General features: G+C 37.2%; 1 protein-coding gene across 3 annotated transcripts in view; it reads right to left on the reverse strand.

Moving 5' to 3' along the window:
* Nucleotides 1–358: 358 nt before the first annotated feature.
* Nucleotides 359–15,621, reverse strand: part of ELAPOR1 (endosome-lysosome associated apoptosis and autophagy regulator 1) — a 68,545-nt gene continuing 53,282 nt past the window's right edge. Inside the window, exons 12-23 of one of the 3 annotated variants that reach the window (XR_014174894.1) lie at nucleotides 14,614–14,719; nucleotides 14,392–14,529; nucleotides 13,928–14,185; nucleotides 11,635–11,808; nucleotides 9,593–9,773; nucleotides 8,479–8,575; nucleotides 7,833–7,931; nucleotides 6,502–6,628; nucleotides 4,730–4,908; nucleotides 3,486–3,651; nucleotides 1,068–1,141; nucleotides 359–625 (exon numbers count right to left, since the gene is read on the reverse strand). Coding sequence is in view for 2 of the 3 variants with exons in the window: in XM_081947051.1 (XP_081803177.1) it covers nucleotides 557–625; nucleotides 2,766–2,846; nucleotides 3,486–3,651; nucleotides 4,730–4,908; nucleotides 6,502–6,628; nucleotides 7,833–7,931; nucleotides 8,479–8,575; nucleotides 9,593–9,773; nucleotides 11,635–11,808; nucleotides 13,928–14,185; nucleotides 14,392–14,529; nucleotides 14,614–14,719 (1,675 nt within the window). In the remaining variant the exon portion in view is untranslated. Of the gene's footprint in view, nucleotides 626–1,067; nucleotides 1,142–2,765; nucleotides 2,847–3,485; nucleotides 3,652–4,729; nucleotides 4,909–6,501; nucleotides 6,629–7,832; nucleotides 7,932–8,478; nucleotides 8,576–9,592; nucleotides 9,774–11,634; nucleotides 11,809–13,927; nucleotides 14,186–14,391; nucleotides 14,530–14,613; nucleotides 14,720–15,621 lie in introns of all 3 variants that reach the window. The other 2 variants (XM_081947051.1, XM_081947050.1) reach the window with 2 other exon arrangements.

Below are 15,621 nucleotides of genomic sequence, written 5' to 3' on the forward strand. Positions count from 1 at the left end.
TTGAGGAGTCCTCAACAGTACAGTAAAATCTTTAGAGAGGGAAATTGTTTGATGTAACTGTTGTTAGAGTAGTGGGAGGGACGTTTGTAGTAGACTACAAAAAGCAGATGGAAAGTTTTACAGCACAATTCTACACATTCTTCTTAACACTAAGACCTTTTGGTGCAATATGTGCGACTCAGATAGGAGCAGTTTGTCTTAACAGAGTGACATGACAGTGTATTAACTTTTAAAGAGAAAATGTGTATAATGTCACTAGCTTTACTGCGGAGAACAACTTTTTGTGGGATGCTTTTCTTTATCACAAAAGAGGGCACATTGTATGAAATAAACATACAAATATACATCTACACATAAATTTAAAAGCACAATTATATTTGGCACAGTTTGTTTTTGGAGGAGTGTTAAAATGTTTGACTTAAAAAAGTACAGTAAGAAGCTGAAGTTAAAAGATATTCCAATAAGGCCACATGGCAAGTTCGTCAAAGTGCCAGTATTAATCAAGGAGAACTCCCAAAGCATCCTCCAGGAAAAGTCAGGGAGAGGCAAACCACTTCTAAAGATCCATGTCGGTGGTGCCAGAGGAGGTCTTCAAGGGCACAGAATCAAAACCATCAGATGTTCTCTAAAAATAATACAGAAAGGAGATGTGAATAAAACTAGAATACATGAAGATTTTGTATACTTTGTCAATCAGAGTCCTATTTTTATAGGAATCAGGTGAAATGTTGCCCTAACCCTTTATTTAGTGACACAGAACGGGCAAACAATGCAATCCTGCTCCTTATATTCTCAGAACATGAGAATGGTTCCCATAAGAACTTATGGTGAAACAAGTGTTTCAGGTGTATAGGAACTGTACATCTGTTTCAGATGTACAGGGACTATATCTTCCAGAGTTCCCAGGCAACATACCAAAGCTCAAGAAGCTGGGAAATCAATAAATGCAGTTCCAACACATTAGTAGTGAGTCTAATATTTCTCTACCAGTTGCCTCCATGTTATTGTGAACATATTCCAACATGGGAGGAGCATTCAATAGCAACTGAAGACTCTCTGATTCTTACCAGAAACTTGCTTTTGATGTTTCTTCCCCAGATGTCCACACATGATTTTGCTTCTACTGGGAGGTATCAGTGCACTGAGGGCCAAAGAAGGGTCCATTTGAGGATGCTTGCAGTTAAAGATACAGTTTAGCTGCTTGTGAATAGCACTGGATACTTCTCACAATCCCTTTTCTTGAGAGTGATATCATTTTTTAAAATAAAATTTACTAATATTAAAAATGAAGCTGTTGTCAGCCCCAGATTTTAATATGTTTTTTTCCCTAAATACTCAGTTTTTAGTTCCTGATTCAGCTGTTTTAAATGATCCCTATTGCATTTTTAAAATAAAAAAATAAAGGAGCAAGCAACTGCTTTAAATATAAAAAGCAATAGGAGATAATTAAGAATCAATTTAGAACTGCTGAGGAGAGAAATGAATGAGACACACGTAGCAAAGGACTGCTTAACAGAAGTAGTTTTGAAAGAAGAAAGAAGATATTTGCAGACTGGGGGCTTCAATTCTAGGTGGTATTGCGAATGCAGAATGATAATATTTCTGAATAACCAAGATTTAGGTATGACCCATGAATGTGAATGGAGAACCCTACACTTGAATTGCAGAGGAACAATCCTCAACAGTGCTAAAGGTCCCTTGTGTGGAAGCAAACTCTGATGGATCTCAGTGCATTCAAATGAAGCACCTGGGATGGGAAGAATGTAAGAGCTTCTAAATATCTTTGCACACAGTGGTTAAAGGGGCTAGGCAATAAGAAAGGACCAATGCCACTCTTTGCCAAGCTTCTCTTCAGTATTCATCCCACTTGGGGCTTTGCACCCACAGTTATCTGTGCCATGAAATAACCATGAGGAGGTCATTACTTCAGAATGGATGATAAGAAAAATTGAGGTGAGGAGCAGTCAACATTTGCTTGTGCACACAAATGGCTTGCTAAATACTTAAGTGCATATTTTTGCTGAAACATCATTGGGGGCAAACCCAAAATACTCAAGTTTCCCTCTAGTCTCATGAATTTGGGGAGAGGAGTTTTCATCTGTGAATTAAATTCTCATGTATTATTGCATTTATGGGATTTAAGCATTTAGAGCCAGGTTCAATGTTATGCTTTGGTTCTCTAGCTTCACGGAAAGTTAGTGTAGAGCCGGGGCTCTAATTCCCAAATGAGGTATCTGAGCAAAAGGCCAGCAAGAATAACACTCATTAGTCTTATTCTGAAGAGTGTTAACAAGCACTCACTTCTTCCAGTGACAGGCCAGGGCCTCACATCTTTTTCTGGGTTTACAATCCTGTACTTGCAGTAAGAGTTTGAATTTTCATGTGCAGCCTTCCCTATTCTTCCCCTTCCATCTACACTGCATTAAAAGTCCAATAATTCTATGTTAACAGCCATGCTTCCCTGGGAGTTATTGAAGATTGTAGTTCAACACTTCTGGAGCGTAAGTTTGAAACGGTTGTACTACTAGATGTCTTCAAGTACACTATTTCCTCAAATGGAAATAGAGATTGTGATATTCATCTCTAAGAACAGAGAGTCTGTGATTTTAAAAAGCACAGACTAGCCTTCCCCACAATTTAGGCCTTCTATGTCCCAGCCAGAGATCACAGACCGTGCTGTTAAACTATCTAGTAACATTTGATTGTGGCACACTCTCCATCAGGTGGCCTGTTTTGACATGTATCTACATTTGATCTCCATCTACCTGGAAGATTCTTCCTCTTAGTTTATTGAGAAGAGCCCTACACACAGAGTCCTGCCATGCCTGACTGTAGCTAAGAGAAGCCTATAGGAAAACAAATAGCCACATTAGAAAATAAGCATTAAACGACAATGCACCATTAAATTAGAATGTAAGTTAGAACAATAGGAAACATAGCAGTAAATGTGGAGAGGCTTTGAGGTTTGATGATACTCACAGATTTATCCCAGAATAATAGGGATGTCACTGCAGTATTTTGCCAGATTTATATGAGCTATTATTGGTGATGATCTGTTGCATCTTAGAAAAATTAATGTATTTATTATTGGGATGGATGGGGAAAGACCCTTTTAACTTTTGCTACTCATCTCTGCCAGAATTACTAGCAGGGGAGAGAAGAAACACTCAAAACAATTCTATTGGCTTGACTCATGAGGCTTGTACAGTATGCAGCCTATGGTAGCCAAGATCATTAATTACAAATAGCCACTTTTTTAAAAAAAAATAGCTTCTACAAAAAGACATATGCACACCCTGGGAATACTTCATACATTAGCTGAATTCAGAAAATGGTAACTCAGAGTGGACTCAAAAGTTAAATATGACAGATGAAACATCTGTCTGGATAAATAAATATGGGAACTAAACCAAAGGTCTGAACTTTCATTCTAGACACTTATAATAACTACTTCCCCACCCCTCCCCCTTTTCCTCCCAGCTTACTTTAGAAGTGAATGCCTTTATTTTTCCAAAGAAAGAATTTTTGTTTGTGAATAACAGGTCGTCCTCTACATCTTCCCCCTCCATGATGGCACAACTGTCAGCTGCAGGTAGTTCACTGTCCTTAGAACTAGCATTCATAACCAGCTTAGAGTATTTATACTCTAACCTAAAAAAGATACAGACATATGAGAAATCAAATGGATGGATTACATCAAGTAGACTTTGGGTTCTTTTGCATCCGTGAGTTACTCTTATCAATGTCTTTTCCATTTCTCTTTTTTAACATGTTTTCTTTTTAAATTAGACTAACCTAGCTTTCTTCAAACCAGGTGATTCTCCTGACATCTGGACTTTAACTCTCAGAATTCTCAGCAATGGCTAAGTTAAATGAAACACGAGGGCTACACATCTGCAAAGCACTAAGATTGGAGAAGACAATGCTGGCTTCTCTATTTCAAAGCAACACAAGCATCAATTGGTGTTACAGATGCTAATCAGGGATTTTATTATAAAGTCATCTCTCTCTCCCCCCCTCTTTTTCAAGAAACCAAGGAATATTTATTTGTTACAGATTTTCTAGATTGCTTCGAATAAATAACTCTGAGAAATTGATAGCCTAACATAATTCATATAATCCATTATATTAAATACAAGTGTGTAATGATTGAAATTTTTAAAAAAGCAAATAGAAAATAAAAAAATTATTAACCTTGTAACTTTACGTACTTTTACATTGCCATTATGCAAAATATTAATATTTGAAAACTGACTTGCAGCCTTTGTTATTGTCTATTGTATTGTTCAAAATTGTTTTAAAAAGTTAACTAGGATGGGAGCTTTGTATAAAGTACCATAATATTTAAAAAATCTACATTTGAGAGACTAGGTTCAATTAATTTCATATACAACGAATGATTTTTTTAAAGGCAAAGTAACAGGTTACTACTCAGACAATTCATTATTAAATGTGAATGTTAATTACATCTGTAAATGATGTCCACATATCTATTTCCATCAGTTTATATCATTTGCATAGTCTATGCAAATAATATAAAGTCATCCTTGCATACATATGTCATTACATAAATAATGGAAATGAATAAAAGACATCATTTACTGTTTTAATGAAGTTTCTGTCTGCTGACCTGAAGAGTCTATTAAACTGAAGATTTCTGGTCACAGTCAGAATTGATGCCAAGTGGGCAACTTGTGAACAACTTGCTTTTGACAAGTGGACAACTTACTTTTGATTTTTCTTCCAGAAGTAGCAAGTCATGACGGTCAGCAGGATAGCAGCACAAGTCCCAGCAGAGATGCCCACTTTAAGCCAGAAGTCCATGGACTTGCAGATGCTGACTTTTTCTTCTGGAAGCTGGATGCCTCCGACGCATAGCTTTGGCTTCCGCCATACATAGGTGGTTCGCTATAGTGAGGAAAGCGGATCTGTCATAGCGTCTGATAAACAGTAACACAGTCAAGGTGAACAGTGACAGTTGTACCGCTGTTGCACACTACAGGGACCTTGAAGGACACAAGCAGGTTTAGGAGCAAGTATCAGAGCTTTATTACTGAAATGGTTGCTGAAATAGTGTCACAAGCCCTCCCTAACTGGCAGCATCCAGGTGTGCCAGAACATGTTCCCAATTGTCTTTAGGCATGTTTCAGTCCAGCGCTGGCTACCTCAGGTGGTTTATAATTTGAACTCCAATGTATTTCTGTGAAATTCACGTGCCCCCTAAGTAAACATAGTTTGGAGTTCCAGTGGATTTATTTCCCCTTTCCTTTTTCAATTTGGGATCTCTACCTGTTTTTACATGCATGCTTACTGAATGATTAGCAGAGCACAATAATCAATTAATTGCATATTTAAACACTGTGTAGTGAGGAAAGTAGATCTGTCATAGCTTTAGTCTGATAAGCAGTTATTATTTATGAGACCAAAGAAAAAGTATGAATAACTATTTGGTGCCAAACACAGGTTAGAACACCTGGACCCAAACAACGCAGAAAATTTCATGGTATTAGCAGAAAGTTCCTTTCTTGGGGGTGGAGGTGGGGGGACACAAAGATTAATTCAAATGTAGTAAAGGAAAAAGTTTCCCTATCCAGTCATGTCTGACTCTAGGGCATGGCCCTCATGCTGATAACATTTATTTATAAAATTTATAGGCCACCTATCTTGCCTCAGGGTAACACTTTGGTGACTCTATTACCAAATAGAGTCCAAACTACCAAACTAATTACCTATCTATTACTACTAGATTACCAAACTAATCAAGGAGAGAAGCAACTTAGAACTGAGGAGAAATTTCCTGACAGTTAGAACAATTAATCAGTGGAACAGCTTGCCTCCAGAAGTTGTGAATGCCCCAACACTGGAAGTCTTTAAAAAGATGTTGGATAGCCATCTGTCTGAAACGGTATAGGGTTCCCTGCCTAGGCAGGGGGTTGGACTAGAAGACCTCCAAGGTCCCTTCCAACTCTACTATTGTATTGTATTGTATTGTATTGTATTGTATTGTAAATCAGATAAAAGCTATATCTTTCAGTGTTATATACTTATGCTATCCCTCATGCGGAAAGAATCTACAATTCTTGATGTCTTCATAAATTTGGAATATTAGGAGTTTAATAATTAAGAATGAATATGCAGCATTTGCTCTAAAGTCATACTGACAATCCTATGAGTTTCCTCCCCAAATGTAGTAGCAGTTGTAGCACAAGTGCAGAAACATGAATATTCCAATTCCTGAATGGAGTTTGTTAAAAACTTCATCAATTTTCAAAAACAGGAAATTAAGAGATACACAGACAAGAAAGAAAAGGTTTGAGAAAATTAAAAAAAGCAAGAAAGAAAAAAAGAAAAGAAAAAAGTAAATAAAATAGAAAAAATGTTTTTGACTTTTTTAGCTGCTGGTGTCGATAAAATATATATATATATATATATATATATATATCACTCTTAGGTTAATATTTGTCTACATTATTTCTATAACTCCTTTTAGTTTTAATCTACCTGTATCCCTCCAATGCAGGCACTGATAATGGCATGGTAATCTTCTGCAGAACAGAGAGGGCAGGCTTCAACCGACTCCCACAGGAAATGGAAAGTGCATCCATCACAGGTTCCATCAGGACACTTGCTGTTTTGAAATTTAAACAGAACCACATAAAGACACACTTGTGCAGAGAGATCTACAGATCAAGAGCTGGCGGTTGAAGGTTTCAGCAAAGATAACTTTCCAGCCCTACCATCAGGTATCCCTTAAACTAGCTCCCTTCAACCTAATGCTGCGCAGAAGTGTTGGGAATTCTGGAAGTTGCAGCTCTTTTCAGTCAGGTTAAGGAAGTTTCCCTTAACCAATGATCAACATCATGCCTCGTATGCAGATTATGTAAGAGTTGCTGAATTTCAAAGCAATTTAATCTGACCCTTCTGATATATTGTATTGTCAAAGCATTTGTAAAAGCTCTTTTAAAAAATATAGCTACTGTGAAGCATAGCATGCCTTCTAGAGATAGTGTTGGAAAGAGGTTTGAGAGATCAAGTTGGTAATTGTGAACAAACAAACTTGATCCAAGAATGTATACTGCCAAACTAGATAGGCAACTTCAACTCCAGAAACAGGAAACACTTCTGTCTGAGATCATGGAGAGCTATTAGCACCCACTGTTGACAGTATTTCACAAGGCTATACAGGTACTCCTCAACTTACAACAGTTCACTTAGTGACCATTTGATGTTACAATGACACTTAAAAAGCACTTATGACCATTTTTCACACTTATGACCATTGGAGCATCCACATGGTCATGTGATTTACATTTGGATGCTTGACAACTGACTCACATTTATGACGGTTGCAGAATCCCTGGGTCATATGATCACCTTTTGCCACTTTCTGACAAGCAAAGGCAATGGGGAAACCAGATTCACTTAACAACTCTGTCAGTAATTTAACAACTGCAGCGATTCACTTAACAAATGTGGCAAGAAAAGTCATAAAATGGGGCAAAACTCATTTAACAAATTGCTCACTTAGCAACATAAATTTTGGGCTCAATTGTGGTTGTAAGTTGAGGATTACCTGTAGTCTGCTGATAACTGTAGACATTCCCTCAGTAGTATAATACTTTTTGAGGCTCATTCTTAAGGAATAAATTCCTAAGCTAGCTGAGCACTGTAATATTAAGAAATCCCACACTGCCAAGCAATCTTTTAAGAACAGGGAGGTTGCTTAAATTTTATAAAAGCATGTACACTTGGCACTTCAGACAATATTTTGTCTGCCTGAAGCAGAAGAAGGAGAGAAAAAACAAACAAACATCTCATTATCTTGTCATTACCTTGGTAAAGAGAGAGCAAACTCAAATTTTAGAGGGTCACATCTTAGCCTAATGGTAGTTACTCTTCCATCATGGCATGTCTGGGTCACATCCTTGGATCTGCAGTTCAGAAAAGTCATTATCTTAAGAAAATTTAAACCAGGGTTCCCCAAAATGGTCAGTATTGACCTCCCCCCAATATCCAAAGGGTCAATGATCAACTTCTCCTCAACCCCCCCCCTTCTCCCTCTGACCCAAACAGAATGGGCATGTCTTATACAACTGTATAAACTTTAGGTCCATGTGCATAGTTTGGGGCGGTGAGTGCCCTCTCGTTAGCAATAAAAATGCAAAGAATACATACAAAATAACATTGCCAGTTCATGAATCACAAATCAGCTACAAGCCTTGGCTACCACACTTTTGTCAAATGCAGATAATTCAACACTAGAACAACAACAGCATTTTCTGCTATATTATTTCTAACTATGTTCTGGTTTGGAAAGTAGGATTCCACAAGCTATAAATTTCACAAACTTCTACAAAATCCTGAAATATCGCCAGGACAAAAATCCTGAAATATTTTTGTCAGAAATATACCATTTGTTTCCACCAAAAAAGTGGTTAAAACTTGATCATACCCTTGTTTGGTAGTTCTTTAGCTTACCTATAAAAGAATATGACATCCGGTAAGTCCCCATTTCCACCAGGGAAATAATCAGCATGAGAAGTTATGTTGTCCAGAGTCGGTTTTGTTGTTACTCCTAGTGATTAAATCCCAATCAATAAGAATACCACGGCATAAAAAAGATAGAGAATACATTTAAGGATAAATGCATTTTGTTCCCCAAAATATATTAAGTTAAAGGTTTTCTGCATCAGAAGGTAAATTCTATGGTGTATTAATTACTGTGTTTGATCAACACATTCATTTTGTCCATAATTGTTCTCAGGAATTGAAACTGGAACCAGAGCATCTAACAGGTCTTGATTTATTTTTCACAGTATATCACATAGCTAGTAGTCCGTGATCTGTTTGGGACTATTTATTTGCCAGTTCCAAAATTTATAGTATATTTCACCTTTACAGTAGTCTAAAAAAGGAAGAAGTGTTGGGTGTGTGTGTGCATGTGTATGTATGTAAAGCATGATGAGTGGTATGAGCCATAAAGTGCTTTTCTAAGAATGACAAGAACTAAAGTGAAAAAGTGCCAAGAGGTACAGGCACAGGTAATCTTATGGTGACTTGGAGGAAGGACCTGATACCCACAATGACCATGATGGTAGGGTCAAGTGTGGGAATGGCTCTACTATGACTGTGTATGCGTGGTCAAAATATTCTGGGTTTTTTCCCCCACCTCTAAATTTGGGAGAGATTTTCTTTGTTATTTAAAAAAACCATTAAACCGTTAATCGTCAGAGACTGTGCCACAATTTTAAGTTACGGTGTTTGGAGAGAAGTCTGGGCAGTGTTAAAAAGGGAATTAGTGAGCCTCAAGAAACTGTGAAGGAAGAATTCTGCGAAGAATTGTGGAGAGGTGATGGAAAACAGAACAGAGAATGGGCACTTGGGGCTTTTTTAAAGAGAAAAATGATCCTCCCACCTAATATTTTCTATAAAATGGTTTTGTTCTTCTATGCCACTGATTAAAGTGATTCTGCCACTACTGGGTCCAGATTTGGCTCAGTACTATTAAAGATCACCTGTACGGCACTTCCATCTGGCAACTGCTTTTGACTTCTGTTCAGTAAAGAGGCTACTTTTTTTCAATGACTCTCACCCACAAAGGTATCCGCCAGGCTCACAGGCTGAGAAGAGACCATGGTTTTGTAACCCATCACTTCAGAAGGAATCATGACGGACTGGCATACATAAGATGAAATTGACTTGGAGAACTCAGTGTCTTTGTCCAAAAGATGATTATCTGTGACGTTATCTATGCAGAGAGCAGTCTTTTTTCCCTTCAAGAAAAAAACAAAACAAGAGACTTGATAACAACCCTGTCTCTCACTGCTATTAAAAAGCGAGATGCTCTTTTTGAAATATTGTACAGGTAGTCCTCAAGTTACAACCATTTGTATAGTGACAGTTTGAAATTACAACATCACTGAAAGAAATGGCTTTGACTTATGACTGTTTTTATGACTTTCGACCATTGCAGCATCCCCATAGTCACGTGATAAAAAGTCAGGGGTGTGGCAAGTGGCATGTGTTTTTGAAGGCTACAACGTCCTCGGGTTATGTGATCAACTTTTGCCATCTTCTGACGAGCAAAGTCATCGGGGAAACTAGATTCACTTAACAACCACAATACTGTGCGCTGCAGCTGCCAAAAAAGCCAACACAATTCTAGGCTGCATAAACAGAGGGATAGAATCAAGATCACATGAAATGTTAATACCACTTTAGAATGCCTTGGTAAGGCCACACTTGGAATGCTGCATCCCGTTTTGTTGCCATGATGTAAAAAAGATGTTGAGACTCTAGAAAGAGTGCAGAGAAGAGAAACAAAAATGATTCGGGGACTGGAGGCTAAAACATAAAGAACGGTTACTGGAATTGGGTATGTCTATTTAATGAAAAGAAGGACTAGGGGAGACATGATAGCAGTGTTCCAATATCTCAGAGGTTGCCACAAAGAAGAGGGAGTCAAACTATTCTCCAAAGCACCTGAGGGTAGAAGAAGAAGCAATGGGTGGAAACTAATCAAGGAGAGAAGCAACTTAGAACTAAGGAGAAATTTCCTGACAGTTAGAACAATTAATCAGTGGTACAACTTGCCTTCAGAAGTTGTAAATGCTCCAACACTGGAAGTTTTTAAGAAGGGATTGGATAATCATTTGTCTGAAATAATATAGGGTTTCCTGCCTAAACAGGGGATTGGACTAGAAGACCTCCAAGGTCTTCCAACTCTGTTATTCTATTCTATTCTATTCTATTCTATTCTATTCTATTCTATTCTATTCTATTCTATTCTATTCTACTCTACTCTTAACAATTACAGTGATTCATTTAACAACTGTGGGAAGAAAGGTTGTAAAGTGGGGCAAAAGTCACTTAACTGTCTTGCTTAATGATGCAAATTTTGGGCTCAATTGGGGTTGCAATTTGAGGACTACCTTTTAATCATATATATATATATATATATATATATATATATATGTGTGTGTGTGTGTGTGTGTGTGTGTGTGTGTGTGTGTGTGTGTGTGTGTGTGTATTGTGCTGCAGAATTGGGGTTCAAAAGATGTACAGAGACAAACACATTTCTCTGTTCAAGAATGTGTGAATCGCCCTGCATTAAATAGAGCTATCCAAAGGAGTGTCAGTTTTGCATTTGCTTAAATGCAATAAAAATTAATAGTTTTTTTTAAAAGACCTGTCTTCTGAATTTTCAATGTTTTGTTTTCTCTGCAAAAGAGACTTTTTGTGCAATTAGTGGTTTAAAATTTATTTTCAATTTATTATTATGAAAGTCAAAAATGCAGGTATTATTTTTTTTCTGCTAATATCATCTTTCTGACATTCTCTATGGCCTAACTTTTTTCCTATGCTTCATTATCTGACACCCTCACCCACCACTCTTTGTCCTGGGAGGCATTTCGTTGTAGATTAAACTGAAGTATGGGAAGTCAACCCTCAGCTTTGGCACCTTTAAGATGTCTGGACTTCAACTTCCAGAATTCCCCAGCCGGCACTGTTAGTTGGGTAATTCTGGGAATTGAGAAGCTGCCAAGGTTGAGAAACACTGCTGTAAATGGACAAACAACACTATCTCCAATGCTTCCATTGATGCTTACGTCAGGAAAATGCACATATACTTACATAATTTCCGCATAAACTGATGTTGAAGTGGTGAAAGTACTTCAGGCCTTTTGAAGTAAAACTTGGCCCTCCTAAAAAGGAGGTGCTGTAAGCCAGTCTGGAGAAGTCATACTCCAAAGTCCTATCCTTCATGCTGATTGAGAAGTGACAGTCGTTGTAACATAGAGAATGTATCTAAAGAGAGAAAGAAAACACAGCCCAGCAGAAGAATTTAGAAACTATTGACTTTGTCAGCAACAGTAGAAGGACACTCAAATGTTACTGAGATGTCTAATACCAGCTCCTGAATCCCTTAGGGTTCTACTCAAACAAGCCTCGGTTGCCCAAACAACCTGGATGATTACAGAAAACAGAACATTGGAGAGGAAAAACTTAGCAGCTCTTGTGCTATTTCAGTTTTGGCAGGAAATAACTAGTATTTCTAAAAGAATATAATTTTATTTGTGTTTAAGAAAAACAAAAATCCATATAAATTATTTGATGATTTGAAGAAAATGAAGTTAAATCTAATTTTCTTCCAAAATATTTCTCATGCCATTCTTGCAGATAGCATTTTACTCTTCTTTCTCTGAAAGACTGTGTTCATTGATTGATGGACCAATTTAGCATATTTGATTATTGCTATTCATACAGCTACAGTCATTGCCTATCTAGGTCCACAAAAGCTGTATGAGGTTTTTTTTTTTAAAAAAAAATCACAATGATTTAATAACAGGCTCAACATTTCAGATTCAGAATATTCTGTAAATTTATTGCCAACTGAGAGATTGTACCATGCTCAGCAATGTATGCTAGAAGAAAGAAAATATTACATTTTCAAAGAATATTCTGTACTTTGTGTATGCACAGAGTATAACTGAAAAAGTAGCTCCAAAAGAAATCAGGAAATATAGTTCTGAAGCTCCTACTACTGTTAAGCAAACAGAATAGTTATTTTTTTGCTGAAGGCAAGTTTTATTTGCTATTTTATGCCCTGAACTTTGGACTTGGCACTCCACTTGTCATGAGGAGGATACAAAAAAATAAATGGTGAAAATCTTGCTTGAGCCCCAAAATTTCACAAGTGAGAAAGCTAAAATCTCCAGTGAACTTGGACTTTTCAAGTTAATTTTGATTAGCTATTGAGCTTCTGTGCATTCTTGTAAAATCATGCAATGACACATGTAAAGTTATCTATCTATCTATCATCTATCTATCTATCTATCTATCTATCTATCTATCTATCTATCTATCTATCTATCTATCTATCATCTATCTATCTATCTACCTACCTGCCTACCTAATATATATATAGACAATCCTTCTCACCAAAGGTGAATGTGGTTGATGCACAAAGATTGCTATTCCTGGCTTGGCTCTTTGGGTTATTATTGCTGCCTGACAAGCTACACATACAGGTAGTCCACTTACCATATTTCCTTTAGTGACCGTTTGAAGTTACAGTGGCACTTAAAGTGACTTGTGACCGTTTTTCATATTTACCATTGCAGCATCCCCATGGTCATGTGATCAAAATTCAATTCATGGGATCACCCTTTGTAACCTTCTGACAAGTAAAGTCAGTGGGGAAGCCAGATTCACTTGCCAACCATGTTACTAACTTAACTACAGTAATTCACTTAACAGATGTGACAAGAAAAGTCATAAAATTGGGCAAAACTCACTTAAGAAATGTCTCATTTACCAACTGACATTTTGGGCTCAATTGTGATCATAAGTCAAGGACTATGTGTACAGTATTTCATAAACATTCATATGTTATGTGATAAGATAGAAGATAGCTAATTTGGCCATCTGGAAAACTGTCAGAAGCACAGAATAGTATTTTTTTTTCCTACTGTTATGTAAGTTGCCTGTTGCAACCTCCTTCATTATAACTGAAAAGAGCCATCATTTCTTGATTCAATAGGTGGCAATTAGAAAGACAGTAGTTTCCACTCAAATGCTTTGGGATATATTGGTTGGAGACGGAATGCAGTTGCTGACATTCTTAAAACTCAGCTCCTCTCAGTGAATTCTGCTAAAGAGATTTTCTGAGAGTTGTGTTAGGAGAAGGATCATGCTTGGTTTTGAGCAGAGGTCAAGAATCTGACAAATTGCCACTTTCTGGCAATGTATCTGGACCTAATATGTTATTGGAATTTATTGCCCTGATATTGCTTTCATTATTTTAAGTAACAATCGTTTGTCAACTCCAATATTTGCACTCATGTTGCACTTTTGTTCAAATAATGATGTAGCTCCAGTTGTCACAGTACAGAAATTATGAACAGTAAAGAGAACAATATAGTACCTTGTTATTTTTTGTGCCAGGGCCACAAGGGATGCAAGCTTCATTGCCATAAGGTTGGTGAGCTTTCAGGTAAGTGTTTGATGGACATGGAGAACAAGCACCGGATGTTTTGTCAATGTAGTGCCCATGAGGGCAGGAAGTACAGGATGAGCCAGAGGTTTCCAAAGCGCACTGCCGGCAATAAGAAGCTACACCGTCTATGACATTGGTCACATTGATGGAGTACAATCTGGCAACATCACTTGTGTATTTTCTTCCCTGGAAGAAAGCACAGAGTGTCATAAATGACTTTGTGTAGAGAAAGTATTCAGTTATAGAGAAGGCAGGACAATTGCAGGAAATGGTGGGCATAGACCTAACTTTAATGGCCTCTATTTTTAAGAATAAACCTAATTCTTGATGATGACCATTACCTAAAAGGATATTTGAAGAACTAGTAAAAAACAAGATTTCTCAGCCTTTACCGCTTCGTTGTATGCTGTCCTCTGGAAGGCCCACGTGAAACTCGTGGTAGCATTCTTCTCAATGACGTACGTATAGGATTGCTTTCCCTTGGCACCAAACCAGGTTTCTACAGGGGAATTGGTTCTAGAATTCATACCCTAGCAAAGATGAAATGGTATAAATCTATGAATAAACAATACACCCAAATAATTCCTGGTTTTAGATGTTGGATAAAAACTTACCACCATAAAATAAAGTTCACAATTCACACTGCAGATGGTTTCAAAGACAAAAGTGATTTCAGCTACCTTCTTATTTTCAGAGTCTTCCATAACTGATTGTGGTGGACTGCAAAAGAATAAGCAGAACTCATAAATTGTAGAAATAGCTATAGATGAGACATCTCAATTATTGCTGCTTACTTCAGTAACTAGTTAATCAGAATATCTACTTTAGTAATTGGGTAATCAGAATATCTACATTCCACTTCAAATATATTCAGAACAAGATATTCCAACAGAATCACACTTCAATCATACAGATGCATTGTACAGCATATCAGTGAATGATTCAGTGTACAGCATATCAGTACACGCTATGCACATTTATTTGTTTGTGATAAAACAATAAAATCTGGGCCTGGTTTTAAAGATCACATTTTAAAATTATGTTAAGAATTAGCTCAATCTTTCCTTCATAGTCTCCTTCTGCCATTTGTTATTAATCATTGTGAAGTAATGCAAGCAGAACACTGAGAAATTAAATGACTCAGAGACATTAAATTTGTTGATGCAGCTTTCTTGATAACAGTACAACAGGGGTTTGTCATTGCATTCTTTTGGAACCTTTCTATTGATTTCTCAGTGTAGCATACAGTCTTTGTATTTCATGTATGTCATAGTAATTTCCTATCCAAGTTCTAACCAGATTCAGCTCTGCTTAATTTCCAAGCCCAGGCAAGGTTAGCCAGAAGCTACTATTGACTGAAGCTTACCTAGAAATTGAGCACACTGCTTAGATCAGGGTTGTCAAACTCCTGGCTCATGGGCCGGATGCATCATGCTCTAGCCACACCCACACCCACTTTAGTGAAGTGGAAAAGGTCCTAATATGTCACTTGACGACGCCATGACAACATGAGTTTGACATCCGGGGCTTAGATTAATGCTTTATCTGCACTTTCCGCTTACCTACTATTGCACCTGCTCTCACTGTTTACATAATGCATTTCCAATACATAGCTTAATTTG

The sequence above is a fragment of the Natrix helvetica genome, assembly GCF_964273705.1.
Source record: "Natrix helvetica genome assembly, chromosome: 3".
In the NCBI taxonomy this organism is placed as follows: Eukaryota; Metazoa; Chordata; class Lepidosauria; order Squamata; family Natricidae; genus Natrix; species Natrix helvetica.